This window comes from Balaenoptera acutorostrata, chromosome 20, assembly GCF_949987535.1.
Source record: "Balaenoptera acutorostrata chromosome 20, mBalAcu1.1, whole genome shotgun sequence".
Taxonomy (NCBI): domain Eukaryota; kingdom Metazoa; phylum Chordata; class Mammalia; order Artiodactyla; family Balaenopteridae; genus Balaenoptera; species Balaenoptera acutorostrata.
In genome coordinates, this window is record NC_080083.1 from 39,227,293 (window position 1) to 39,254,526 (window position 27,234).

The following is a 27,234-nucleotide window of genomic DNA, read 5'->3' on the forward strand; positions in this document are numbered from 1 at the left end:
TGCTAAGTCCCTTTTCATGTCCCTTGACTCCTGGGGGCCCACCTCTCCCCACCCCCCAACCTCTCCGCAGAGTCGTGCGTTGTGGGAGGGGGTGTGTGTCCCTTGGAAACAGACCCTGCTCCAGCCCTATCAGCCTCATCTTTCTGGGGCATCTCTCCGGTGCGGCCCAGTGGCCACCCGAAGGGCTTGTCACTGTGTCAATGGCCCGCCGCCACTGTCCCAAAATCCCTCCGGGAGCCGCAGTTTCTTAGAGGCGCTGTCTCAATTCGACCCAAAGGGCCTGGGGGAAGGGCTTGGAGGGGCGGGCGGGGGCGGAGCGCGGGGCTGGAGGCGGCTCTGGGCGGGCGCTAGGTCTGTCCCGGGCTGGTAGAGACCGTGCTCGCCGTCCTCGCAGCCGAGCTCCGGCCCCATGGACGCTCTGTGCGGCTCCGGGGAGCTCGGCTCCAAGTTCTGGGTAAGGAGGTGTCCCGGGACCGAGGGCGCGCACCGGCGAGCCCTTAGGCAGCCCCGGGGAGGGGGCGATGTGATGCCAGGAGGGGGCCTGGTGGCGCCGCCCAGAGCCAGGTCCCTAGTGGCCTTCAGGACCTGCCCTGTCCTCCCCAGACACATGGGAGAGCCTGGGAAAGCCAAGTACTAGGCTCCTCGAGGGCTCGGTGGGTAGCATCCTGAATTCAGAAAGTGCCCGCACTTGCCACCTCACCCCAGTCCCTCTCTGGGGCTGACCGCAGGGTGCAGAAGTGGCATTTCCCCATTACTAGATCCTGATGACACTTCAGCGCCTGCCCCATAGACTAGGGCTTGGATACCCACTCCCACAGCCGGTCAACCAGGTGCTTTGGGAGCTTGGCTCCACTGGGCTTCCCTCTTCTTAAACGGTTCCTGCCTTCTTGGGAAAGCTTCCTTCTTTGCTCTGGGCAAGAGCCACCAGAGAGGAGGTGATCCTCACTGCACCGGCCTCAGGAGGGAGAGGCCGACCTCACCTGGAGGCAGGCCCTTACAGGTATAGGATAGCAGGATTTCCTGGTCCCACCCTCTCCTTTTACAGATGGGGAAGGGGAGGCCTAGAGACTTGCTCAATGTCAGCCAGTTAGAGGAACGCAGAGCTGGGATAGAAAAGCAGGCCTTTTCACTCAGGCACCAAATCCCTTTCTAAGACATCAGGCTGCTTTTCAGGCTGCTGACTCCAGACCCGCAGCATAGTTAAGTGCAGTCCATGTAGACAGCCCAAGAGCTTTCTTACAGCTTTCCAAATCTACTCACAGCAGCTCCCTTGATCATCACTGCAGCTCTGGGAGGCGAGTGGTGGTGTATCTCCATTTTACAGATGAGCTCAGATTCAAGGGGCTTGTCGGCGATCATCAGGGGGCTGCCCAGCATAGGCTGGTCTCAAATCCAGGGCCTCAGAATCCCAATCTCTAAATCTTTTTGCCATTTCAAGTATCTGTACATATGTGCTTGGTGTTGTGTGTGCCCAGTGTGTGTTACCCATGGGTGGGTGCTTTGTGTGTGTGTGCATGTGTGTGCCCATGTGTGTGCCCATGTGTGCCAAGTGTGTGTATACAGTCAGGAACTCCACTCTTGGGCTGCGTTTGGGCTGGACTGAGGGGGGTTACATGGATTTTTGAAATGTGGGGCAATGGAACACCTGTAAAAAATATCTTTGGGGATCTGTGTTATTCTCTGGGTCACTAAATGGTTAATCAGAGATGGTGCAGCTTCTCTGCGGCTGCCCTTCTTGCCACAGGAACCCTGTCTGTCATCCAGCCTGGCGTGGTCGCGTGTTGCCAGCATCCAGAGTTTGCCCCTTTGGCTCAAGGGTAGACTTCCTCTCACTGCCACTTGAGCCTGGCTGATGTGGCTATAGCATGGTCACGGTGTCTGAGGTGGCCAGGCGCAGGACTTGTAAATTAAGGGGGCAGATGTGCCCAAGCCTCAAGTGCAAGGGCCCCCTGTTCCTGGGTGGACAGTTAACCCTGAGAGCTTAGGACTGTCCAGGGACAGGCTTCAAGGGACCAGGAGTTGGGGAACTCAGGACTCCCTCCCTATTCTCAGCTTAGAGATCCTTTGGCTCTTCCCTTCCATGATACTGTGGAATCAAGTGTCAGAGCCTGGGGGCTTGGAGCAGCTGGCCCTGCCCCTCATTACAGAGCTGGGGAAACTGAAGGAATGGACTTGTCAAGGTCACATGACAATCAGCTATGGAGTGCTGGACTGGGAAACAGGACCCTGAGGTATGGCTCCAACTTTGCCAGTGCCTGACTGCGAACATTTGGGCTTCTGGACTCCCGGTCCCTGAACTTCCTGTTGCTCATGAGCTGTGTGTACCTCCTCTGAGAACCTCAGGGTCCATGGGAAGCTCAGCTATGTTAGGTCCAAGGGATGACTCCCTGGAGGTCTCTACGAGGATACCTCAAATGACAAGGGAACTGACCACTCCTCTTCCCGACCTCAACGTCTAAACACCTTCCATCTTCCACGTTATCTTCTTGGCTCCTGAAAGCTGTTCCAGGCTGTACCCAGTGTGGCTGGTGACTGGAGGTGGAGTGGGAAGAAACCAGGAAAGTTCCCAGCTCATCCTCTGAGGGTTTGCAGAGCTGAGACAAGGGAGGCAGGGTCTGAAGCCCAGAGGCTGGAGCTATAACTTTAGCTCTAGCTCAGTTACCCCAAAGACCTGGAGTTCAGGGCTATTCATTGGTGCTGTGCTAGTTTGCATCTCATTTTCATTGTATATTATTCAGGTATACTTGTCCCTGAACCTTTTATCTTAGGGGCCTGTGGGTGACCCACCTTGTTGGAAGTAGTTCAGGGAAGCCAGGAGATACCTGAGCCAAGGGTGAAAAGGTGGGGGAGGGGGACATGATTCAGGCCCCTCTGGGCCACTCGTTTACTCTACCAAGCCTTTTTTGCTAGCTTATCTGTACAGCCTCAGTTTTTCCACCTGTGAAATGGGGAAGTAACCCATCTCTTAACTGCCTCACAAGACTGTTGTGGAGATCAAATAAGATAGGGAATGTGAAATGATTTGAGAACTTAAAACTCTCTGTTGGTGACAGGTCATGATATTCCTGGGAAGAGGAAGAAAGAGAAAGAGATATGAGGTTAGAAGGAGGTGTTAGATTTGGGAAGACCTACAAGAAAGGGGCTGGCATGGCTGTTGGGCCATGGGCTCCCATTTCAGCTGTTTGCTGGAGAATTTGTGGCTAAATCCATCCACCTCAGCCCCAGCTAAATGTGAGGGTAGGAGACCCAGGGGACCCCCGGACATGCGCACACACATCACGCACTCACACATACTGTGTACTGAGTGAGTGACTCATCCTTCCTTTGACTCTCTCTCTTACGTCTACCCACTTTGGGGTGGATTACCAACATCTCTGATCATGCTTGGGAGTTTCATGGGAAATAAATTCCAAGAGAATGAACTGTGATCAAACAGCCCAGCCATCTTGGAGCCAGAGATGCCTCTGGAACAAAGAAGGTGGAAGTGTCCCTTTGCTGCACCTCATTGCCCCCTGCCTGGAGGATTACTCCGTTCTGCGCAGTGGAGTTGGGCAGCACCAGTGGTGAAGAGAGTTCACAGAGGAAGGGCCTGGGGCTGTTTGCCCTCAGGAGGTCTTGACCTGTTTGCAGAATTAGCTTTCATCTGATGGCTCCAGGAAGTTCCTGGGAGGCTGATGCCGCTTAGAAATCCAAAGGTCCTAACCAAAAAACTGGCAGAGGCAGGGCCCCTGAGGTTAGGCCGGTGGAGAGGAGGCAGACACCCCTCCGCCTACTGGACACCAACCCCCACCCCCACCAGGAACGCAGTCCTCCCTGCCAGGCCAGGACCACTAGAATCCCTTCTCTCCATCCCATCTGGGGCAACAAAGCTGGTGCTAGACCACTTTGAGCCTCTGAGCTTCTGGCTTCTGGAAGAAAGATTTTGTCCCTTGTGGCCCCAGGCTGGCTTCTCCCAAGTCCTGCTGCTCCCCGACTGCCCTGGACCTGGTCTGGAGGGCTGGAGACTTAGGAAAGGAAGTGAGTCAAGGAAGTGGCATTTGGGAGGGCACTTTGCCAAGCCCTCCTGCTGGTCCCCTGACCAGGAAATGGTCTTGGAGCGTGGGGCCAGCCAGGGAGGGAGATCCCAGCGGGGCCTGCCCGCTGACCCGCCCAGGAGGCAGGATCAGAGCACCTGAGTTGTGTCCACCCCTCCCTGGTGTGGCTGTCCCAGGGGCAACAGGTGCAGCAGGATCCCGAGAGAGGCGGGGTGAGACTTGGACGTGCCACTGCTGTGTGACGGGGCCCCTCCCCTCCCCCGCCTGGAGCTGCTCCTGTTTCCAGGGCTGGGGCCAGGTGGTGGTGCTGGGCTGGGGGGGGTGGGTGCTAACAGGGGCCTAACCCTGGCTTGGATTTCTCCTTCTAACTGGATACTCAGGCTTCTAGTCCAGTGGCTCCCAGAACGACAGCTAGTCTGTTATCCCGTGATGGCAACCCTTCCCCTGAGCTCTATGAAAAGAACTGCAGCAAAGAGGTGATTTGAGGGCAGGCTGTATGGCCGAAAGGTTTTTAATGTTTCAGGTGATCTGGACACATGTGTTCTCTCCCCAAGGTGGGCTGTCATGTTGGAGCCCTAACGGGGACTGGGGCTCTGGAGCTACAGGGCCTGGGTTCAAGTCCTGGCGTCAGCCCATGGGAACTGGGGCCGGTCACTTTCCAGCCACGAGTCTCAGCTGGTGTGAACATTAAATAATAATCTTGGAACGCAGTGGTGTTCAAATAAGCAAAGCTGTTGCTGGCTGGCAAGGCCCCTTTCAGAAGCAGACGCGCAGGCCAGGCTGTGAGCCAGGCCCCCACCCCCACCCCCACCCCCCAGGCCCTTCCAAAAGCCGCAGTTTCAGCCACAGCACATGTGAACAGCCCCTTGCCCTTTCTGCACCTCCATTTCTGCTGAGATAAATGAACTTGTCAGTTGATCCCTTCTCCCCACCCCACAGGATTAAGGAAGTCATTACTCTTCTCGTGACAGAGGCTATCAACAAGCCTGGGGCCCCAGGGGCTGGGAAGTCCCTGAAGGCGCCGTGGCCCAGCTGGGGCAGAGAGCTCTGGGGTCCTTACTGCCCCCTGCCCCCTGCTGGGGTCTGCAGGGATTTCAGTCTTGGTGCCTATGAAGGGGCCCCTGCTGTGTGGTCCATTCTGGGTGCCAGACCTTATCAGCCCCATCCAGCTGTTTAATCACATTATTAAGGTAGCTGTTGTTGCCATGGAAACTGTGTGAGTGGCAGTGGGGGAGGGGCTGTGGGCTCAGCTCCCAGCCCAACTGGTGTTCTTCGGAATGGGAATTGGGGGCCAGTGGTTTGAGAAGGGGTCACCCATTGGGTTCTGTGGGATTGCAGGAAGTATCATGGGGTCCAGGAAATGACCTCCACCAACCATGTCGTTTACACTTAGCCTTGTTTGGGTCAGAGAGCCCCTGACGTGCATTGGTGTCAAAGAGAGAGCATCCTGAGTTCCTAGGCATACGGCTGCAGAAGTGGGCTTTGGAGGATGACTTTCATTTATTTGTTCACTCATTCTTTCTTTCGTTCGTTCAACAAATGCATAGGAGTGCTGTGTCTGTGCTAGGAACTGTTCTAGGCAATGGGGAATACGCTGGTCAGCAGAACTAACAAACCCGCCCTCACGGAACACATATTCCAGTGAGAGAGGACAGAAAAATGATAAACATAAGAAATAACTCAATTATATACTATCCTAGAAAGTGATAAGGGCTATGGGGAAAATAGGACAGGCCAGCAGGGATGGGGATGCAGGAGCACGATGGGGGTTACAGTTCCAGGTTTAATTAGGAAGGTCAGGGTGGACCTCCACGAGAAGGTGAGGTCCGAGCACAAGCTTGCAGGTGACCAGGGCACGAGGCACAGCACCGCTGCCTTGAGGCAGGCACAGGCCTGACATTTGGGGACCACACTGAGGCCAGGAGGCAGGTGGGATGAGAGAGGGGAGTGGGGAAGCTGAGGTCAGAGAGACAGGGGAGCAGATAATGAGGGTGTCGAGGGCCCCCTGGAGACTTTGGCTTTCACTATGAGTGAAATGGGGAGCCCTTGGCAGGTTTTAACCAGAGAAGTGACATGGTGCATCACTAAGACGTCTGGCTTAGGTTTCATGAAGACTTGCCTCCAGCTGCTGTGCTGGAGGAGACTGCTAGGCCAGCGGCAGGCCTGGAAGCAGGGAGGCCAGAGAAGGCACGACGCCACAATCCATGTGAGAGTGTGGGGTGAAGAGAAGCAGTCGGATCCTGGATATATCAGGGAGATCCAAATGAAGATGCCTTTTTATAGATTAAAAAGAGTCGAATATAGCCCTTTTATATCATTCAGCCTAATAATTTGAAGGTAGAGTGGACAGGATTTGCTAAAAGGTTGGGTGTGGGCTGTGAGAGAAAGAGAAAGAATCAAGGATGACTCAGAGGATTCCGGCCTGGAGAAGGAAAGCATTGCCCTGCATCAAGGTGGGCAGGTTGGAGAAGGGGGGACGGGCAGGATTTCCGTTCTGAACATGTTGTGCGTGACGTGTCCTGTCGTCGTCCTAGCAAGCAGTCAGAGGTAAATAGCCTAAGGACACAGGCAAGGACAGGTACCCACTGTCTCCTGGAGAGGGCTCTGCCCAGCTGGGACATGCGTATCTGAAGGAAAGGAGCCCAGGCCGGATCTCCCTGTGGGTCAAAGCAATCATCTGGTCCTCCCAAGATCTCTTGATTGTTGCCACAGTGGAACTTGTTTATGAAACCAAAACAAGGTCCCGGCAGCCTCTGCTCAGTCACCTGCTTCCTCCAGTGTTGCCCTATTTGAGTCAAGGAGCTTTGCTGTTCATTCTCCCCCACTGCGGGGAGCCGGCTGGGATGCTGTCATTACTCCCATTAGTGTGGAGACTGAGGTTCAGGGAGATGAAGTCTCCAAAGAGGCAGCCCACACTGGGTCCTCTGCATCAGGGTTTCGTTCTCCTCGGGACCACTCCCTGCCTGCCTCAGAGAGCCCTGACCCTGACCCTGACCCAGTGCAAGTGGTGATTCCTGGTTGTGTCTTTGAACTCAGGCTCCCGTCTACCTATACACACTCTCCCTTGTCTGTCAACACACAGACCTTGACTCACAAGGTCAATCTGGGCTGCTCCTCATACCTGGTCCTGTGCTGGGAGCTGGAAGGTGTGGGGCAGGAGAGGAGAGGAATAAGAGTAGGGCCCAGTGTCTATCCTGAAGGGTTCACGTTGCTGTAGGGAGAGGATGTATTCACAGGTGCAGGTCCAAGCAGCACAGGGTGGGAGAGACCCCAGCTCGGTGCCATGAGGCCTGGGTGTCTGTCCCAGCTCCCAACTGCCAGGTGTCCTTGGACCTGTGGCCAGAGCAGGTGGAGCCTGCTTTTCCTTCTGCCTAATATTGTTCGTCGTCTTTTCTTTTGGAATAATGACCACGTAAGTGCTATAATAAAATGCTACTGAAACATAAGGGGTCTTGATCACTCTCAGCTGATAGTCACCTATCTGGCTGCTGAGAGCATACAAAATAAAGCAAGGAAAAGCCCGCTGGAGGCTGGGGCACCCCAGAAATGCTTTCTGTAGGAGTTGAAGCTCAGCTTGGGCCCAGAGAGGTTGGCAGTTCACTCCAGGCCCGAAGACCAGATGGTCAGAGTTGGGGGTGGCCTTGGGCCAGCTATCTGGATGGCAACTAAGTGGATGGGATTAACGGGCTTGCCAAGCGTTAAAGCAGGGTGCAGCTGCCCCTTGACAGTGGAATGGATAAGTGCGTGGGTCCATTCATACAATGGACCATGTGCAGAAATGGGGAGGGAGAATCCCCACTCACACTCAACGCCAAGGATGCCACCCCCAAACACAGTGCGGAGAGAAGAAGCCAGACATGAAAGATCCAGGAAATGTGTGATTTCCTTTGTAGGAAGGTCCCACATGGGCCAGATCACATGTTGTTGGAACTCAGAACAGTGTTCTCCTGGGATGAGGAGTGGCTTGGAGGGGGCACAACAGGGGCTTCTGGGGGCTGACAATGTCCTGTTTCTTGATTCTAGTTCTAGTTACACAGGCGTGTTCAGTGTGTGAAAATTCACTGAGGTGTATACTTAAGCTGTGTGTACTTTTTCTGTAAGTATACTATACTTGGCTAAGAAATGTTTTAAAGAGGAAAACAATATGGGCCAGGGCGTCTGTCTCCCCTCTCCTGGCACAGCCTGATCAGGCCTACAGAATAACCCCTCTCTGTGACCCAGTGCCCAGTGCTTAGCAAGAGTCTTCTGGTCCTTAGCTCGCATTGCTTGAGCGATTACTGAGTACAGAGCTCTAGAATTCAAGATGTACGCAGTACAACCTCTGCCCTCCGGGATTTGAGTGAAACGCCCCAAAGAAGCATGTCCCTGGACCTCACGCTCCCCAGGGGCAGAGACAGGTCTGTTCCGAGTGTGTCTCCCCCTCCGCCTGGCTCATAGCAGGCCTTTATCAGAGCGTCATCAAGTGGAAGACATACTCCAGAAGGCGGCTCCGTGGTTAGATGCTGACTTCAGAGCAGGAAGGGTGCTCGAGATGGGAGAGGTGGGTCCTCATCCGGGCCCACCACCCTTCCCTGTAGTTGTTGGGGTCTTGACAAGTGGAAGAAATGGGGACCAGGCTGAGCGAAGGTGTAGGAGTGAGACTCTCAGAGCAGATTTAGAGTGACGTGAGTTTGGCAGTGGGGGACGGGAGCAGTGGGAAGGCAAGGAGGGGTGCTTGGACTTGGCTCCAGGAGGAGCAGGAGCCCCTGCAGGTCTGGGGCCATGAGGCAAGGGGCACAACGCTGCCTTTCCGGAATCTTGCAGCCATGGGCAGGTGCTTTGGAGGCAGGGGGCTGACTCAGATGGGATTAAAGAGTGAGGGTAGGCTGAGGAAAGGGAAGCAGGGTGTGCAGACCACTCCATGAAATATTTTCTTAAGATGGGATAACTCAGGCACATAGATAGTTTAATAGTTCACATAGATAGATAGATAGGTAGGTAGATAGATAGATAGTTCAAGGCCAGTTGTGGGACTTGAATGCCATGCTTAGACGTTGTCTTCTAGTCAGTAGGAAGCCACTGAAGGTTTAGAGGCAGGGTATAAGATTATCCTTTTGTTTATTCATTTATTCAACAAATGTTTAATTTGAGTTATTTAAGCAAATTTTTGCTGAGCACCTACTATGTGCCAGGCACTGCTCTAGGTACTTAGGATACATCAATAAATGAAATAAAGATTCTTTCCTTCAAGAAACACACATGCCAGCAGAAAGAGATGAGAGAAAACATAATAAATTTCTAAATTTCGTAGCATGTTAGAAGGTGGTAGGTATAGGGAAAAGAAAAAGCAGAGAAAGGTTAAGGGAGTGGATTGGGAATGCTGGGGGTAGGGTGCAAGTGAAATATTAAACAGGGTGGTCAGCCTAGGCCTCAATGAGAAAGAGAGACTTAAGGATGTCTAAGGGAGGAACGTTCCAGACAGAGCAGCCAGTGCAAAGACCCTGAGGCAGGAACATGCCTGTTATGTTCAGGAATAGCAATGAGGCCACTGGCTGGAGTGACGTAGGAGAGGCGGTGAGAGAGGTCACAGGTTGGCGGGAAGGGACGCTGTGGGGGACCTTGTAGGCTCTTGTACGATGTGTAAAGTGGAGACGTCCAGTCGGCAGTTGGATTTAGAGTTGGGGATTTGGAGAGTGGTGGGGTAGAGAGGTAAACTTGGGAGTCATTGGCATGTAGTTGAGACTGGAAGAGATTGCCCTGGGGGTGAGTGCAAATGTAAAAGGAAATGGAGAAGAGGAAAGGACTGAGTTCCGGGGCACTCTGGTGCCAAGCAGGGGAACCAGCAAGGAGACATAGAAGGAAAGACCAGGGAGGAAGGGGAAGACCAGGAGAGTGTGGGCAGGGATCTGGGCCCATAGGGCATGGAAGGGAAGAGACTAGAACCCCGTGGAAATTGCTCGGGAAGAGGTGGGGGCCTGGGCTAGGCTGATGGCTGAGGGGCCAGGTGGGTGGGGCCTGGTGGGAGATGTTATCATCTCAGTGTTACCCTTGAAGAAACTAAGACCCAGAGAGGTGAAGGTCAAGCGTCTTGCCTAAGGTCACACAGGTATTGAAAGGGGTAGAGCCAGTCGTAGTGAACAATATTTATATAGTCAAAAAAGTGTGAACTGTGAATATTTATTTAACAAAAGCCTGTGATGTTTCTACACTGGAAGGTTGAGGACGTTCAAGTGGAGAGAATGTAAGAGAGGTACAGCTTTAACTTCCAGAACAAAAGAAAATAGTGATTATCAAATAGTGGTAGATCATGTAACAATATTAAAAGCAAATTGCTTAAAAACATAGAAGTAGCTACCAGAACAAGTTAGCATATTTGAACATACTTACCCCTGGAAAGTGGAACTAGGGGTGGGGAGTGATGAGGCAGGGTACCATTTTCTTTTCATTTACCTTTAGAATTATGTGCATGTTATAACTTTGACAAAAATAAAAATGACAATTATTTAAACTGGCAGTTAGAAGGTAGAGGGTTCTATCTTCTGGTGTTAAGAGTTGTCTCTAGGTGGATGGGATTGTGGGTGAGGTTTGGGGTTTTTTTTTGGCTGCCTTGGGTCTTGGTAGCTGCGCACGGGCTTTCTCTAGTTGCGGCGAGCAGGGGCTACTCTTTGTTGCGGTGCATGGGCTTCTCATTGTGGTGGCTTCTCTAGTTGCGGAGCACGGGCTCTAGGCACACGGGCTTCAGTAGTTGCAGCACGTGGGCTCAGTAGTTGCAGCGCGTGGGCTCTAGAGCGCAGGCTCAGTAGTTGTGGCGCATGGGCTTTGTTGCTCCGCAGCATGTGGGATCTTCCTGGACCAGGGATCGAACCTGTGTCCCCTGCATTGGCAGGCGGATTCTTAACCACTGCGCCACCAGGAAAGTCCCATTTTTTTTTTTAGTTGTTTATATTTTATGAGCTTTCTGTAGAGACAGTCTAATACTTTGCAAGAAGGGAAAAAAAGATTAGTTCATCGGTGGCCTTGAGGGAAACAATCTTAGTAAAATATGTGTTTGAATGTGTTCCCCCATCTCTTTCCAGAAAAGTTCTTAGGTGCAAAGACAAAAAGCGGTCTTGTCTGGACTCAGTGGTTCCCTAAGACACGAGACTGTCAGTGCTAGAACCAGGACAGTTCTATGCAAACTGGGATGGTTGGTCACCCCAGCTTTGTTTACAAAGCTCTCTCCACATCCCCTTGCTGCTTTGAGTTCACACCCACTGAGGAGGTAGGTGGGGCAGGGATGGCCTCCCTCATTTTAAAGGAGAGGCAACTAAAGCTCAGAGAGGCTCCCTATCCCTTCCCTGGGAGAGTTTTAGAGAGAAAGTGGACTCTTCAACCATGTGCATATATTGCTTTGATAAAATTAAAAATTAATTTAAAATAAAAGAGCAGAAATCTAAAACGACAGAAAGCAGATCAGTGTTTGCCCGGGAGGGATGGGCTGCAGAGGGGCACAAAGGAACTCGTGGAATGGTGGATTATTCTATATCTTTATTGTGGTAGCAGTTTTGCAGGTGTGTACAACTGTCACTCATTGGATTGTGCACTTCAAATGGGTGCAGTTTATTGTACTTAAATTAAACATCAATTAGAGAGACAGAGAGAAAATATGAGGAAATGGAGCGCCCCTAGCCTCCTGGAAGAGCTCACACTCGGGACAATGCCTGCTGGTTTGCACACTTAGACTTTCATGTTCACACACCTTCTGACCCCCAGAGCGCATGGCAGCTCTCTGGCCCAGCCCCCTCCCTGGAGCGTGAGCCCAGAGCTGCACAAGGCTGCCCCTGAATTCTTTTCTTTGTCCCCAGGACTCCAATCTGTCTGTGCACACAGACAACCCGGACTTCACTCCCTGCTTCCAGAACTCCGTGCTGGCCTGGGTCCCCTGCATCTACCTGTGGGCCGCCCTGCCCTGCTACCTGTTCTGCCTGCAGCACCGCCACCAAGGCTACATTGTTCTCTCTCGCCTCTCCAGGCTCAAGACGGTCAGGGGCTCAGGGCTCTCCTGCGGGTGGGACCAGGACCTAGGAGATTCTCCTTTTAATGGGTCCCTTTCCCCACCCTCAGTGACTGGTCTGGGTTCCCCAGCCTCACCCTCCCTGTGCTCAGGGCCGTGGCAGCCTGCCAGCTGGGTCTGCAGCCCAGTGAGATAATCTCTGCTTGGGGAAGTTCAGTCAAGTTCTCCAGCAACGCTCTCCCCACCCTGCAGAAGCTTCTGGCCAGTGCCCAGCCCAGCCCTTGGGGGCAAGCCTGGGCAGGTCTGTTGGTTTCAGGAGCAAAGGCTCCTCCCCAGTGGGGACCATCCCTTTCTTTGGGAATGGAGTCCCTAACATATGCCCTGTTCATAGGCCTTGGGCGTCCTGCTGTGGTGCGTCTCCTGGACTGACCTCTTCTACTCCTTCCATGGCCTGGTCCACGGTTGGGCCCCTGCCCCCATCTTCTTTGTCACCCCCTTGGTGGTGGGGGTCACCATGGTCAGTGTGGGACCAGGGAATCTGGATTGGGGAGGATCTCCAGTGGGTTGTGGGATTGTGGTGGGGGAACCATGGGCTCTGAGGAGAAGGCTGGACACCTTAGGAGTGGGTAACCCCAGAAACATCTGGCCATGTGGCATGGGGAGGAATGGAGGCAGGTCCAGATGTGTGTGCTCTGGCCCAGCCTCTCCCGCCCTCCCTGCACAGCTGCTGGCCACCCTGCTGATCCAGTATGAGCGGCTGCAGGGGGTTCGGTCTTCGGGGGTCCTCATCATCTTCTGGTTCCTGTGTGTGGTCTGTGGCATCATCCCCTTCCGTTCCAAGATCCTTTCAGCTTTGGCACAGGTAAGCGGAAGAGAGGAAACTGCCAGGTCCAGTGCTGTCTAGGGATTGTCCCCAGAGCTCTAGGTCACTGCTGGGTCCCAGGCTCCTCCCTTCTGCCCCTCCCCAGCTCCCAGAACCTCCTCTGCTGTTCAGTCCTTTTTGTGTCATTCCCTACTTGTTGCATCTCTGCTGAGAAGCAGACTGGTGAGCGGGGTGAGGACCAGTGTAACCCAGGGGAATGCAGCAAGATGCGGCCACTGTTGGCTGTTCGTGGGAACGTAGCAGCTACCACCAAGTGCAATGTCTGTTCAGTGAGAGCAGGTGTGCAGACATGAACAGTTCTGGCTTTCCTGGAATCCTGTTGTCTTGTTCTCCCCTTTTTCCCCACCTCCCTCAGTTCCTGGCCTTCCTCTTGATCTTCAGTGGTGGGCAGGGGTGGTTGGAACACTGGGGATCAATCTAGTGTCTCCCTATTTCTCCATCTCAAGAGGAGGCAATCAAGGATATTCATAAGAGCACAGGCTGGGAACAACCCACTTACTCTTTGTGATCTTGGGCAAATTCCTGAACCAAGAGTCTCATTTCCTCAATTGCAAACTGAGTATCATAAGATTTCCTACCTGTTAGGGAGGGTTAGACAAGGTGATGTAGATGAGCAGGGCAAGTCTCCACAGAACAGTGGACCCCCTGTAACCTTTCCCATCTCTCAGAAGCCTCTGGGCAGGGGGACCCAGGTACCCACTTTTGCTGACTTCTACCCCAGAGGGGTCTGGTGCCCCAAAGGACTCCTTGGGGCAAGGACTGCAGGCCCAGGGCTTCCCAAGCTCTGATGCTGCTCTCCTTTCTCCCCCAGGGCAAGATCTCAGACCCCTTCCGCTTCACCACCTTCTATATCTACTTTGCCCTGGTGCTCTCTGCCCTCATCCTCTCCTGCTTCAGGGAGAAGCCACCGTTTTTCTCCCCCAAGAATATCGACCCCGTGAGTCTTAATGGAGGTGGGTGGTAGTGGGGGTGCAACAGCCCACTCCTCAGCCCCGCCCTCACCAGCATCCCCCATCCCTTCCAGTTCATTCCGTCTTCATGTCACCTCCACAGTGTGCAAACTAGGGCTTGCGCACTGAGCAGGAGTGCTTCCTAGGAGCAGGAAGGAGCGAGGCACCCTCCTCCCTCTGCTCTGCCTTGAGAGGGTGGTGTGCACTCCTGATTTCCCCTGCCCCACTCTTGCACCTTCTAGAACCCCTGCCCTGAGGCCGGAGCTGGCTTCCTCTCCCGCCTGTCTTTCTGGTGGTTTACAAAGTGAGTTGGCTCTTCCCCAAGCCTGGGGGCCCGGGGGAGGGGGAATGGGGATGGATAGTTGGGGGATGAGAAAGAGGAAAGGGAGCAGGCCAGGAGTTCAGGGGCCTGAGGAGCTGTGAACCCCAGTGGGCATGGGGCAGGCGAGGGTGGGGAAACCTGTCTGTTTGGGCTGGGGGCTGAGTACAGAGGCCCAGTTCTGATCCCAGGGCACAGGCCAGACCTGTGTCTGGCAGGCCTTGGGGACAGGCCTAGGGTCCTAGAGGGAGACCATAATTAGTTCCCAGCTATTTGGTCAGGGATAAGCTTGCAGCTGCCATTTCCTTGGGCGCCCCTCAGAGCAGCTAGAGCAGGAGGATTGTGTCTGTGACCTGGGTGACAGCTCATTAACCATATTGTACTGAGGAGGGTCCTCGGGCTGGGCCTCCATCCAGCAGGCCTTGTCGTCCCCCAGGGCCGCAGCCAGCATGGATTTTGTCATCAGGGCCCAGGAGTCCATGGGGCATCTGGGAAGGAGTGAGAAAGGGCTGGAAGTAGGAACTTGGGGTGGGAGGCATTGACGCCCATCCTGCTCACTGTGGGAATAAAGGAACACTTTCCTTGGCCACAGCTCCCTGGGGACATCCTCCTCTCTGGAGACCCTTGTCCCCAGGCTGCTGAACTCTGACCCAGGGTGGTGCTGCCCGTCCGCTCCAGGTTGGCCATCCTCGGCTACCGGCGGCCCTTGGAGGAGTGGGACCTCTGGTGCCTGAACAAGGAGGACCGCTCCCACGTGGTGGTGCAGAGGCTGCTGCAAGAGAGGAAGAAGCAGCGAGAGCAGGCAGCGCGGTGAGGCCCCCCTCCTCCCCCGTCCCCACGCCCCCCCACCCCCACCCCTCCATACAGCCCAGGTCTCCTGCAGGCGAGGCTGGTAGACCCAGGAGATCACACGGCTGGGCGTGGGGAGAAGAGCAGGTGCAGGTGGTCCTGGGGTGGGCAGCTCAGGCCTGGGTCAGCTCTCCCAACGCTACTGATGCTGGAGAATGGCTGACACTTTCGTAGCACTTACTCTGTCCCAGGCATTGTCCTTATCGTGCAGACTAACTCGGTTAATCTCCGACAGCTACTGTGCAGGTTCTATTGCCTTTGTGTTCCAGATGAGGTCACTGAGGCACAGAGGTTTGATGATGCACCCAAGGTCCCCTAGTTGGTGGTGGCAAAGCCAGAATCCACACCCAGCCGTCTGGGCCCACAGCACTCACCACTGCACTGCCCTGCCTGACTTGAAGGGTAGATTCCAGGGACTTCCCTCAGGAGGGGAAGGGGCCGGGGGAGGAAGGTTGAGGCCAGCGCCCCCTCTCAATCTTGCTTCCTGCGTGGAGGCAGGGGCTGGAAGAGATGACCCTCTGGCTAAGGGCCTGCCCACTGGCAGCCTGTCTCTGACCGACTACCCAGCTGAGAAAGCTGAGGCTCTGAGTCCTCCTTCTTCACCCCCCGTCCCCCCAGGACCGAAACCCCTTCCTCCCACAACCTGGGGCCCAGAAATCCCATGCTGGTTCCCCCTGAGCCTCTGATGGCCGACTGGCTGTGAAGGAACCAGGGACATGGACTTGGTCAGCAGTGTCTTGGGCTCATGGCTTGGAGCCTCTGGAAGACCTAATGGCCCCCAGTCTGCCTGCTGCACCCCCTCTCTGTCCCTCCATGCCACCTCCACTCCCTCCCTGCTCAGCTTGCCAGTGACTAGACCACTAGCCAGCCCTGCCCATGTCTCCCTTCTTGTCAGCGTCCTCCCTGGAGCCAGCCCTGGGGAGGCATGGAGAGGGCCACAGGTTGGGAATTACTGGGTGTATAGTCCTTGAGGAGCAGTTAAGGCACCCCTTCATATATCCTCTAGCACCTGAAGGCACTTGGGGATTCTCAGCTGGAAAGTCTCACTGTCCTTCCCCCTCCCAGTTCTGAGAGCCAAGAAAGCAGCTCTCCCTCCTACCTGCTCCTCGCCAGCCCCGGTGGCCCTTGGCTTCACGGGGCCCATGTGCCCATTCCTACCCACTGCTCCTTCCTCCCCGGACCAGACACCAGGCTGCGGAGGCTTCTGGGAAGAGACTGTCCAGCGAGGGTGAGGTGCTGCTGGGGGGCCGGCCGCAGGCCCGGGAGCCCCCCTTCCTGCGGGCCCTGATGGCCACCTTTGGCTCCAGCTTCCTCCTCAGCATGTGCTTCAAGCTGATCCAGGACCTGCTGTCCTTCATCAACCCACAGCTGCTCAGGTCTGTCCATGATCCCTCCCACGCAGCCCTTCCCGGGAAAAGAGGCTGGCTGGCTGGCCGGCCTCGGGGACAACGTGTAGAGGAAAGAGCGCCAGACCAGGAACCGAAGAGGCTATCCCCACTTTCTGTGTGACCTTTGGCAAGTGGCAGAGCCTCTGCACCTCATTTCCCCATTCACATCCAACTTATCTGGACCAAGTACAACTGCCAGGTACCCTGATGTATACGTTAACCTACATTCTCTCTTTAAATCCTCCTGACAATCCTACAGAGAGGTGCCCTTTTCCCGTTTTACAAACAAGGAAGCAGAAAAACGAAAAACAATTTAAAAAAATGAGGAAATAGGAACTCAGAGAGGTGAAGTGACTTGGCCAAGGGTACACAGCTGGTAAAGATGGATTTGAGTCCAGGGCTCTGAACTCCATCTACGGTGCTCTTTCCAGATGATAGGCTCCGCCATCTATCACGTGAGTGGCTTGGGCTAGAAAGAGCTCTCAAATGAGGGGATGGAAAGGAGCTAGCAGCTGAGCCCTCAATCCTTTGACCCTCCAATCATGCATTTGTGCATTCATTCATTCAGTGAACATATTTTGAGCCCCCAGGGTCCCAGAATTGTGCCAGACACTAGGTATACAAAGATAACTAAGATATGGTCTTAAAGTATTGTGGGAGAAACCAAAGTGTAAATCTATTAGAGCACAGTGTGGGCGGAGGTGTACTTAGGTGTCTGAAAAGCCCCCAGAGGAGCAAGGAAGCCAGCCTGGGAAGGGGCAGGGTACACTTGCCAGCCAGAGAGGTTATCAAGTTTGGAAGGACAGGCAATTGGCTAACTAGGTGAGGAAGGAGGGGAAGGTGCAAAGTCACAGAGGCCTGAAACAGCATGACTCAGGAACTCCAGGTACTTCTGAATGCTAGAGTAGGGGTGACCAAAGGGAGGGGCAGAACAACAAGGGGAGAGAGGGAGAGCTAAGGAAATCCTTGAAAGATTTGAAGCCAGGGAGGGGTGTCTGGTTTGCATTCTGGAAGGATCCCCTGCCAGTAGTGTGGGGGAGGCAGGGCAGGGTGGCCAGATGGAAGTGGGCCAACCAGGTCCAAGGAAAGTCCTGGTCAAGAATGAGACAGGATTCAGGAGCTACTCTCTGGAAATGAGTGTTGGTGCCAGGGAGGTGGGGTGGGGGGGAAAGGTGACCCGGGTTCTGGCCTGGGTAGCTGGAGGATGATGGATCTTTTGCTGAGATCGTGAACTCAGCAGGAAGAGAGACCTGGGCCCTGGGCAAGGTGGGGAGGGGCATCTTGGCCATTTTGGGCCTGAGTTGCTGGTGGCCCCCAAGGGGATATTCCCAGCTAGCTGGAGATCACATTTGCAGAGCCATCGGGTGGAAGCCCAGGGTCCCATATCTGTGGCTAACCTCTCCCAGAGAGCCCGTGCAGAGGCCTCAGACAGAGCCCTAGGGCATTCTGACAGGTATGGGTGAGCAGAAGACTAGCGTGGAGGGGGCGAAGTTGGGAAAAGAACCCAGACTGTGGAGCAGGGCACAGAGAACCCTTCCGGGGGAAGGCGTGGCCTCCAGTGAAGCAAGTTGACCAGTAAAATAGAGCCTGAGGAAGGCAACGTGGAGTTTGTTGGTGACTTTGCCAAGAACAGAGGCTGCGACACAGGGGAAGGGCCTGAGAACAGGGTTTCTGCAGTGGAGACGGGGCCAGTGGAGGTCTAGAAACTTCCTATAAAGGTTTTTAGTTTTCTAGGGTAACAGAGTACCACAGACTGGGTAGCTGAAAACAGAAATGTATTCTTTCACAGTTCTGGAAGCCAGAGGTCTGAAATCAAAGTGTCGGTGGGTAGGTTCCTTCTAGAGGCTCTGAGTGAGAATCTGTTTTACGCCTCCCAGGTTCTGGTGTGCTGGCAGTCCTTGGCATTCCTAGGCTTGGAGACTCATCGCTCCAATCTCTGCCTCCATCTTTGCATGGCATCCTCCTGTGTGTGTGTGTGTCTGTCTGTCTGTCTGCATCTGTGTCTCTGTGTGCAAATCTCCCTCTCTTTTCTCTTATAAAGACTCCAGTCACTGGATTATGGGCCACCCTACTCCAATATGACCTTATCTTAACTTGATTATGTCTGCAAAGACCCTGTTTCCAAATAAGGTCACATTCACAGGTACCAGGGGTTATGACTTGAAATGTCTTTTGGGGAGTTACACCCAACCCACAGCAGAAGAAGCCTGGCCATGACTATGGAGGTTGCTCCATGGGGTCAAGGGGAGGTTTGTCCTAACATGGAAGAGACTTGGTCACGTCAGTCGGCCAAGGCACAGAGCTGCCAGTGGTGAGGAGGATACTGAAGACCGGGAGAAAGGGGGCCAACGACGAAACGTGTTCCTGAGGAGGCAGGTGGGATCCAGGGCTTGGGAGGCAGGACCCGGCGTGGAAAGTTGAAAGGGCGCCTCCTGTCCTGAGGCAGGACAAAAGGAAGAGGGCAAGTGTTTGCAGGGAAGTTTGCAGTTGGCAGGGAGTTCTCGATGGGAAGATTTAAGTGGGCAGCTGCTGAGAGAGGTGGGGAGTGAGGACAGGTAAGAGGATAAGAGGTGAAAAGGACTGCGGGAGAGAAAGTAGATTAGGGCCCCGGAGAAGGTCACTGGGCAGCGTTGGAGACCGCTGATATTGAAGAGGATGGATTTGAGGGGCGAGAGTCTGTGTGGTCAGGCAGTGGACTTCAGAGCCCTCGGCAGCCCAGAAGAAGGTGCAGGAAAGTCTAATCAATGGACATGTTGCACTGCTTCCTGCCACACGGTCCAAGGAGGCAAGAAAGGCAGGCCGGTGAGGCAGGTGGCCAGAGGGTGATAAAGGGGTGGGTGGTGGGGGGCCATGGCAGGTAGGAAAGGAGGTGGAGGCAGAAAGGAGTAAGGATGGAGGGCTTGAGGCAGCTCTGCGCCAAGTCCCCCTGGTCTGGGTGGGGGTGTGGAGGGCCAGCAGCCTCCACCTGAGAGGTTTCAGAGGCAGGTGCAGAGTGGAGGCTGAGGGGAAAGGGGAGGGCCACAGTAGAGGGAGCAGACTGGGGGAGCCCTGCCCACCCTCATGCCTCTCTCCTCACCTTGCAGCGTCCTGATCAGGTTTATTTCAAACCCCACGGCCCCCACCTGGTGGGGCTTTCTGGTGGCCGGGCTGATGTTCGTGTGCTCCGTGATGCAGACTCTGATCTTACACCAGTATTACCACTGCATCTTTGTGATGGGGTTGAGGTTTCGCACGGGCATCATAGGTGTCATCTATAGGAAGGTCAGCTGGAGCAGGGCATGGGGGGCTGGGGAGGCCCCTGGGGAGCTTTGGAGAGACTTGCGGGCCCAGTCCATCACCCCGCTGTCCACCTGCAGGCTCTGGTCATCACCAATTCAGTCAAACGTGAGTCCACTGTGGGAGAAATTGTTAACCTCATGTCAGTGGACGCCCAGCGCTTCATGGATGTTGTCCCCTTCATCAACCTGCTGTGGTCAGCACCCCTGCAGATCATCCTGGCAGTGTACTTCCTCTGGCAGGTGACTCTTCTTTTTTTTTTTTTTAATAAATTTATTTATTTGGCTCTGTTTGGTCTTCGTTGCTGCGCGCAGGCTTTCTCTAGTTGCAGCGAGCGGGAGCTACTCTTCCTTGCGGTGCGCGGGCTTCTCATTACAGTGGCTTCTCTTGTTGCGGAGCACAGGCTCTAGGTGCACGCGCTTTAGGCGCACGGGCTTCAGTAGTTGTGGCTTTCAGGCTCTAGAGTGCAGGCCTAGTAGTTGTGGCTCATGAGCTTAGTTGCTCTGTGGCATGTGGGAATCTTCCTGGACCAGGGCTCGAACCCATGTCCCCTGCATTGGCAGGCGGATTCCTAACCACTGCGCCACCAGGGAAGCCCTGGCAAGTGACTCTTGAACCCTGATCTCTGCCCCCTTCCTCTGACCTTCTCCTTCCTTCAGATTGGACAAGAGAGGGTTATTCTGGGTCAGCAGAGGAGTGGGGGACGGGACTGTGAGGATGCTGGTGTCTGCAATCAAGTCTTTCTAGCCTGTGTGATAATCCTTCTCACAGAACCCAGGGGAGGGAAGAGGGGCTTGGAGGCAAGGTGGGTGTGACTCTGACTGTCATTGCCTGTCTGTATTTGCCTTCCTGTGTGTCTGGACACCCTTCTATGTCTGCCTGTTTGTCCCTATCTCTTGTCATTATCTGATGGCTGGCTGTTTTTGCAGATGTTTTCGTCATTTCGGCTTTATCTGTATGTCTGCTTTTTGCCGTCCATCTGTTTGGCTGACCACTATCTTTTGCTTCTTGCCCGTCCCTGCATTTCAGGTCAATAGGCCTCTGTCTGCTGGGTTCTGTCTATATACTCTGTCCGTCTGTCTAGTGTATCTATTGTGCCTCCTCAGAACCTGGGTCCCTCTGTCCTGGCTGGAGTCGCTCTCATGGTCTTGCTGATCCCGCTCAATGGAGCCGTGGCTGTGAAAATGCGTGCGTTCCAGGTGGGTGCCAGCAACTGCGCTGCTCCTGCCTGGGGCCTTGGCCAGGTACCTGGCGGAGGGCAGTCACTAACCTGGGCCTTACCCACTACCTCGCTCACTGAGTACGGATGGCTCCAAGCCACTTTCACAGACCTTAGCTTACTCTAGCCCCCAACCCTGAGAGGGTTTTAGAAACATTCTCGTTTTGCAGCTGAGGAACCAAGGCCCAGAGAGATGATAGCAATCCAGAATCAGGCAGAGCTGGGATTCAAACTTGCCTCTTCTGGTCTAATGAGAGTTTCTCCACCACCCTGTAATGAGTGTAAACAGCCAGTCATTCAGTCCTTTATCTGCAAACATTTATTGATGTCTTCCCTAGCTTCCCACTGTACATAGAATAAATGACAAATTCCCTACCACCACCCACCAGGCCCCTGCTCACCTTTCAAGCCCTCACCCCCTGGGATATGGCCAAGTGTCAGCCAGTATGGCCTTTCTTTTCTCCAAATCAGCAAGCTCTGAATACCTCTGGGCTACCATACATACTGTTCCCTGGAGTGTGCTTCACCCTTCCTTCCTTGCCCAGTTCCCTCCCTTCCTTCACCTCCCAGCATAAACTCTGATTTCCCAGTCCCTACCCCATTATTCTCTCCTAGAATCCTGTAACTCCCATCGGAGTATGCGTAATAATTTATTAAGCATTTATTCAGGCGGTTGTTTGTTTCCTGTCTACCTCGCCTATAAGACTGTCAGCTTCATGATGGCCAGGACCTTGAGTTGTTCATCATTATCTGCTCCACATCTAGCACATGGCCTGGCACATAATAGGCACTCAATAAATTGGGGTGAATGAATAGATTGATTTGGCATGCTGCACCCTGGGTTAGGGACTGGGGAACAAAGAGGAATAAGGCATCTATTCCCTCAGGCTCACATCGAGTTGAGGCAACATACGTGCACAGGGTCCCCTATGAGAACGTGCCTTAGAAACCCAGAGAAGGGGCAGAGGGTGCTGCCTGCGAGGGTCAGTGATGGGGCACCGAGGTTGGAGCTGGATTTTGTGCAGCAGAGAAGAGAGTAGGTCGGACCGGGCAGTCCAGGCTGGGGTGCAGCACAGGCTGGCAGGGAGGAGCGGTGAGCAGTCCGGCTGCCATGTGTGTGAGTGCAGGGAAGGTGTGAGCCCCTGTGGGTAGAGGTCTGGGGAGGGGCTCGGGGTGCGCACTTTCCACACTCTCCATAGGTAGAGCAAATGAAATTCAAGGACTCACGCATCAAGCTGATGAGCGAGATCCTGGGTGGCATCAAGGTGCTGAAGCTGTATGCCTGGGAGCCCAGCTTCTTGAAGCAGGTGGAGGACATCCGGCAGGACGAGCTCCGGCTGATGCGCCAGGCTGCCTACCTCCATGCCACGTCCACTTTCATCTGGATCTGCACCCCCTTCCTGGTGAGCCTCCCCCGCCTGGGCCGGCGTCCCGCCTCCTGCCTGGCCAGCCTGGGCCTCTGGACCCTGCAGACGCCACCCTGACACCCATCCCCACCACTGCCCAGGTGACCCTGACCACCCTCGGGATGTACGTGTCCGTGGATAAGAACAACGTGCTGGATGCTGAGAAGGCCTTTGTGTCCGTGTCCCTGTTCAACATCTTAAAAATTCCCCTCAACATGCTGCCCCAGTTAATCAGCAACCTGGCCCAGGTAATGCTGGATAGGGCCGGGGGTTCTGCTGGAGTTCGGGCAGGTTGATGGGGTCACTTAGGGTCAGGGCATAATCAGGGAGAGTTACTGGAATCGAGGGAGGGCCATTTGGCATTATGAAGAATTGTTCCAAGTTGAATGAGGTCATTAGAGTCAGGGGCCATTTGGAGTCAGAGGAAGTCAGGTAAGGTCCTTGGAAACCCAAGTTCTGGAGACAGCCTCCTCTTACCAACCTGGACCCTGTCTTTGGCCGTGGGAGCCAGCCAAGACTCAGTCATGGGAGGGGCCCTAGCACCAGCCTCCGGACCCTCAGGGGGCCCAGCCTCACCCAGGAAGTTGGGGGCCAGCAAGGGTAAGAGGAGATGGTACAGGAAAAGCACAGCTTCCAGGGCTGACCCGCACCCTTCTGCATGCAGACCAGTGTGTCTCTGAAACGGATCCAGCATTTCCTGAGCCAAGATGAACTTGACTCCCAGTGTGTGGAAAGAAAGACCATCACCCCAGGTCCAGACAGCCTTTACCTGGGCTGCCCTTGCCCCAGCCACTGCTCCAGAAAATTCTCTGTTCCAAGCTTTTAACTTTTCTCTTGGGACCCCCTTTTCTTCATCCTCTTTTCGTATCTGCTCTCACTCTGTGCCCGCCTTCTTCCTCTTCTGGCTCTTTACTTTCCTCTCGTCATCCTCTCCAGGCCTCCCCCACCACCTTCCTTCCCTAGGGCTCCCCCCGCTCCTCCCCAGGACTTCCTGTCTCCCTCCCTCCCCCCTCCCAAGATTCCCTGCCCTCCCCCTAGGGCTCCCCACACCCCTCCCCACCCAGGGATCCTCCTCCCCTCGCCCTGGGCCCCCTGACGCTGTACACCTCTGTCCTCCCAGGCTATACTGTCACCATACACAATGGCACCTTCACCTGGTCCCAGAACCTACCACCCACCCTGCACAGGTACCAGCTTCCCCTTCCCTTCTCAGCTGCCTAAAGTGAGCCAAAGGTCAGATCAATAGTGGAACCCAACCCCACTCTCACGCTTCAGTCTTTGGCCTGAGAAGCAGGAAGAGCCTCAGCTTGCCAGGGTGGTGTCTGAAAGGGAGGAGGGCTTGGGTCTCCAGGTGGAAGGTGGGGGACCAAAACCCTGATTCCTCCTCTGACTGGGCTACTTGTCTTCTTGCCCCCAGCCTAGATATCCAGGTGCCAAAAGGGGCACTCGTGGCTGTGGTGGGGCCTGTGGGTTGTGGGAAGTCCTCCCTGTTGTCTGCCCTGCTGGGAGAGATGGAGAAGCTGGAAGGCAAGGTGTATATGAAGGTGAGAGGGGCAGGGACTCCTGGGAAGGGAAGCTTGGCCAGGCCTTGGGCAAACCCCGAGGTAACCTTCTCCTTTGGCCAGGGCTCCGTGGCCTACGTGCCCCAGCAGGCGTGGATCCAGAACTGCACTCTTCAGGAAAATGTGCTGTTTGGCCAAGCCCTGGACCCCAAGCGTTACCGACAGGCTCTGGAGGCCTGTGCCCTGCTAGCTGACCTGGAGGTGCTGCCTGGTGGGAGCAAGACAGAGATCGGAGAGAAGGTACAGCCTCCTCTTTCATCCTCTGGGGAGCTAGCACATACAGCTGCCCACCTCAATCCAGCCCAGGTCCAGATATGCATTCATTCATTCATTCACACATTCATGTAGTATCATGCCTAGCTGTGTGCTAGGCACTGGTGAAACAGAACTATTACTGCGGGAAACTGACTTGTAAACAGGTAGGGGCTGTAGAATGTCCTGGGGGCCAGGCTGAAGGCCTGTGCAGGGTACTGGAAGGCAGTAACGGGGGTAGTCTGCATAAGGAAAAGCATCACTTTTGAGCTGAATCTTAATAGCTAAGGAAGAAGCTCTCATCATTCATCAGATTTTATTACATACCTACTATATGCCAGGCAATATTATGCAGTAGTAAATACACCAGACTAAAATCTCTGCCTTCATATAGCTTACATTCTACTGGGGGAAAGAGATGATAGCAAGATAAATCAGTAAAATATATAATATTAGATAAATGCTAAGGGGAAAGAATGAAACAGGGAAGGGATATAGGAATATGTGCAGGGTTGTATTCTTAGTGTGCTTTGGGAAAACCTCACTGAGAATCGGAGACTTGACCAAAGTGAGGGAGTGGTCCGTATCTTCGAACATGAAGCCCTGTCTGGGACATTTGAGGCAGAGAGAGCAGTAAGTGCAAAGGCCCTGAGGCAGGAGTGTGATTGGGGCATTTAAGGACCAGCAAGAAGAACAATGTGGATGGAGTGGAATGAGCAGGGATGACAAGGAGGAGATGAGGTCAGTGAGGTGTCCAGGCAACCAGGTCACATTGGGCCTTGGAGACCACTGTAAGAACTGTGGCTTTTACCAAGTGACGGAAAGCCTTTGAAGGTGTGAACCGAGGGATGGTGGGTGGACTGGCATTTCTGTGCAGTTTGGTGTGACTGGAGGTTAGAAGGGGTGTGGAAGAAACAGGGTAAGGTAGAGCCTTGAAGACTTTGATTAAGGTTTTGGCCTTTACCCTAAAAACCATGGGACATCAGTGAAAGTTTTTATTTTTTAATTAATTTGTTAATTTTTAACAGTCGCAAAATATACATAACATAAATCTTTAACTTAGAAATCCTTTTACTTATATAGGTCAGTAGTGTTAAGTACATTCACATTGTTGTACAGCCCATCTCCAGAACTCTTTTTATCTTGCAAAACTAAAACTCTGTACCCATTAAACAGCAACTTTTACTTATCCATTCACCCATCAATGGACACTTGGGTTGCTTCCACCTTTTAGCTATTGTGACTAATGCTGTTATGAACATGGGTGTGCAAAGATCTTTTCAAGACCCTACTTTCAATTCTTTTTAGTACATACCCGGAAGTGGAATTGCTAAATCATAATTCTATTTTTTTTTATTTTTTGAGGGACTGCCATACTGTTTTCCATAACAGCTGCACCATTTTACATTCCCACCAACAGTACACAAGGTCTCCAACTTCTACACATTCTGGACAACACTTGTTTTCTGGGGCGGTTGTTTGGTTTTTTGTTTTTGTTTTTTGGTAGTAGTCATCCTAATGGATGTGAGGTGGAATCTCATTTAGGTTTTGATTTGCATTTCCCAGTGATTAGTAATGTTGAGCATCTTTTCATGTGTCTGTTGGTAGTTTGTATATCTTCTCTGGAGAAATGTCTGTTCAAGTCCTTTGCCCACATTTTATTCAAGTTGTTTGGTTTTTTGTTGTTGAGTTGTAGGAGTTCTTTATACATACTAGATATTAACCCCCTATCAGATATATGAGTTGCAAATATTTTCTCCTATTCTGAAGGTTGCCTTTTCACTCTGCTGATTGTGTCCTTTGATGCACAGAAGTTTTCAATTTTAATGTGATCCAATTTTTCTATTTTTACTTTTGTCGCTTGTGCTTTTGGTGTCCTATACAAAATCCAAAAAAATCATTGCCAAGTCCAATGTCATGAAACTTTTCCCTTGTGTTTTCTTCTGAGTTTTATAGTTTCACCTCTTTTTTTATATACTAAAGATTTCAGTGTCTCAAAACAAAGACATCCTCTTACATGACTATAGTTGAGTTATCAAAATCAAGAAATTTATCATTAATACAGTATTATTATCTAATTCACTGTCTGACATTTGAAATGTCATCGTTTGTCCCAGTAATGTCTTTTTTAGCTATTTTCTTTCCTGGTCTAGGGTTCAATCCAGGATCATGAGTTGCATTTAGTTGTCATATCTCTTTATTCTCAATCAATCTGGATAATTCCTCAGTCTTTGTCTTTTAGAACATCAACACTTTTGAAGAGTACAGGCCAGTTATTTTGCAGAATGTTTCTCAATTTGAACACGATTATCTCTGGAATATATTTTTTGGGGGAAAAACCAAAGAAGTAACGTTGTGTCCTTCTTGGTGCATCATATCAGGAGGCACATGGTGTCAGTTCATGCGTTACTGACAATGTTAACTTTGATCTCTTGATTGAGGTGGTACCGTTTACTGATGATTTCGTTTTATAACTTTCATTGACGATTTTTGCCTGAGTCAGTGCTTACTATGATGTTGGCCAAATGTTGATTTTATAACTCCATTCCTTCTATAGTTATTAGTTGGCTTATTACCTATTCATTAATTTTTTTATATCAATGTGGGCTCATGGATTCTTATTTGATTCAATGGGTTATAATCCATTACCATCATTTTTTATCTTGACATTCAACTTGTCAGTGAAGAGTTTTAAGCAAGGACAGGAATTACATTTTGAAAAGCTGCCCTGGCTGCAGTGTGGAGGGGCCCAAAGGCACAGGAACCAGTGAGGAGGCTCTCGTGGTGCCCTGGGGAAATGAGGGCCTGAGCCTGGCAGTGGGGATGCGAAATTTTTAAGTAGGAGTCCAAGATGATAGGAACCCAGAGTAGACCTCCTGATCTACGATACAACTCCTCCTTCCCATCTCTCCTGGACCCACACTGACCTCGCACACACAAGCCTGATTTAGTGCCCAGAACATAGTAGCACTGGAGAAAGGCTGGTTGGTTGAATGCAGGCACGTTCACGCGTCTCAGTCACTACAGCTTCCATGTCCACCCCTTGCTTTTCAGCAGCTCCAGCTCCCACCCCACATTTGTTCTCCCCAGGGGTCAGTTTCTCAGGGTACCCCCCAAAGAGCTG

At 53.0% G+C, this 27,234-nt stretch overlaps 1 protein-coding gene across 1 annotated transcript in view; it reads left to right on the plus strand.

Annotated features, from left to right (window-relative positions):
* Window positions 1-407: 407 nt before the first annotated feature.
* ABCC3 (ATP binding cassette subfamily C member 3) overlaps window positions 408-27,234 on the plus strand; it is a 42,691-nt gene continuing 15,864 nt past the window's right edge. The window contains exons 1-17 of the mRNA XM_057535671.1: window positions 408-454; window positions 11,858-12,034; window positions 12,398-12,523; window positions 12,731-12,868; window positions 13,701-13,826; window positions 14,082-14,143; window positions 14,837-14,968; window positions 16,192-16,383; window positions 19,479-19,656; window positions 19,752-19,913; window positions 20,778-20,870; window positions 22,090-22,293; window positions 22,398-22,544; window positions 22,961-23,048; window positions 23,417-23,483; window positions 23,714-23,840; window positions 23,922-24,098. Coding sequence (XP_057391654.1) covers window positions 410-454; window positions 11,858-12,034; window positions 12,398-12,523; window positions 12,731-12,868; window positions 13,701-13,826; window positions 14,082-14,143; window positions 14,837-14,968; window positions 16,192-16,383; window positions 19,479-19,656; window positions 19,752-19,913; window positions 20,778-20,870; window positions 22,090-22,293; window positions 22,398-22,544; window positions 22,961-23,048; window positions 23,417-23,483; window positions 23,714-23,840; window positions 23,922-24,098 — 2,241 coding nt within the window. The 5' untranslated portion in view covers window positions 408-409. The remainder of the gene's footprint in view (window positions 455-11,857; window positions 12,035-12,397; window positions 12,524-12,730; window positions 12,869-13,700; window positions 13,827-14,081; window positions 14,144-14,836; window positions 14,969-16,191; window positions 16,384-19,478; window positions 19,657-19,751; window positions 19,914-20,777; window positions 20,871-22,089; window positions 22,294-22,397; window positions 22,545-22,960; window positions 23,049-23,416; window positions 23,484-23,713; window positions 23,841-23,921; window positions 24,099-27,234) is intronic.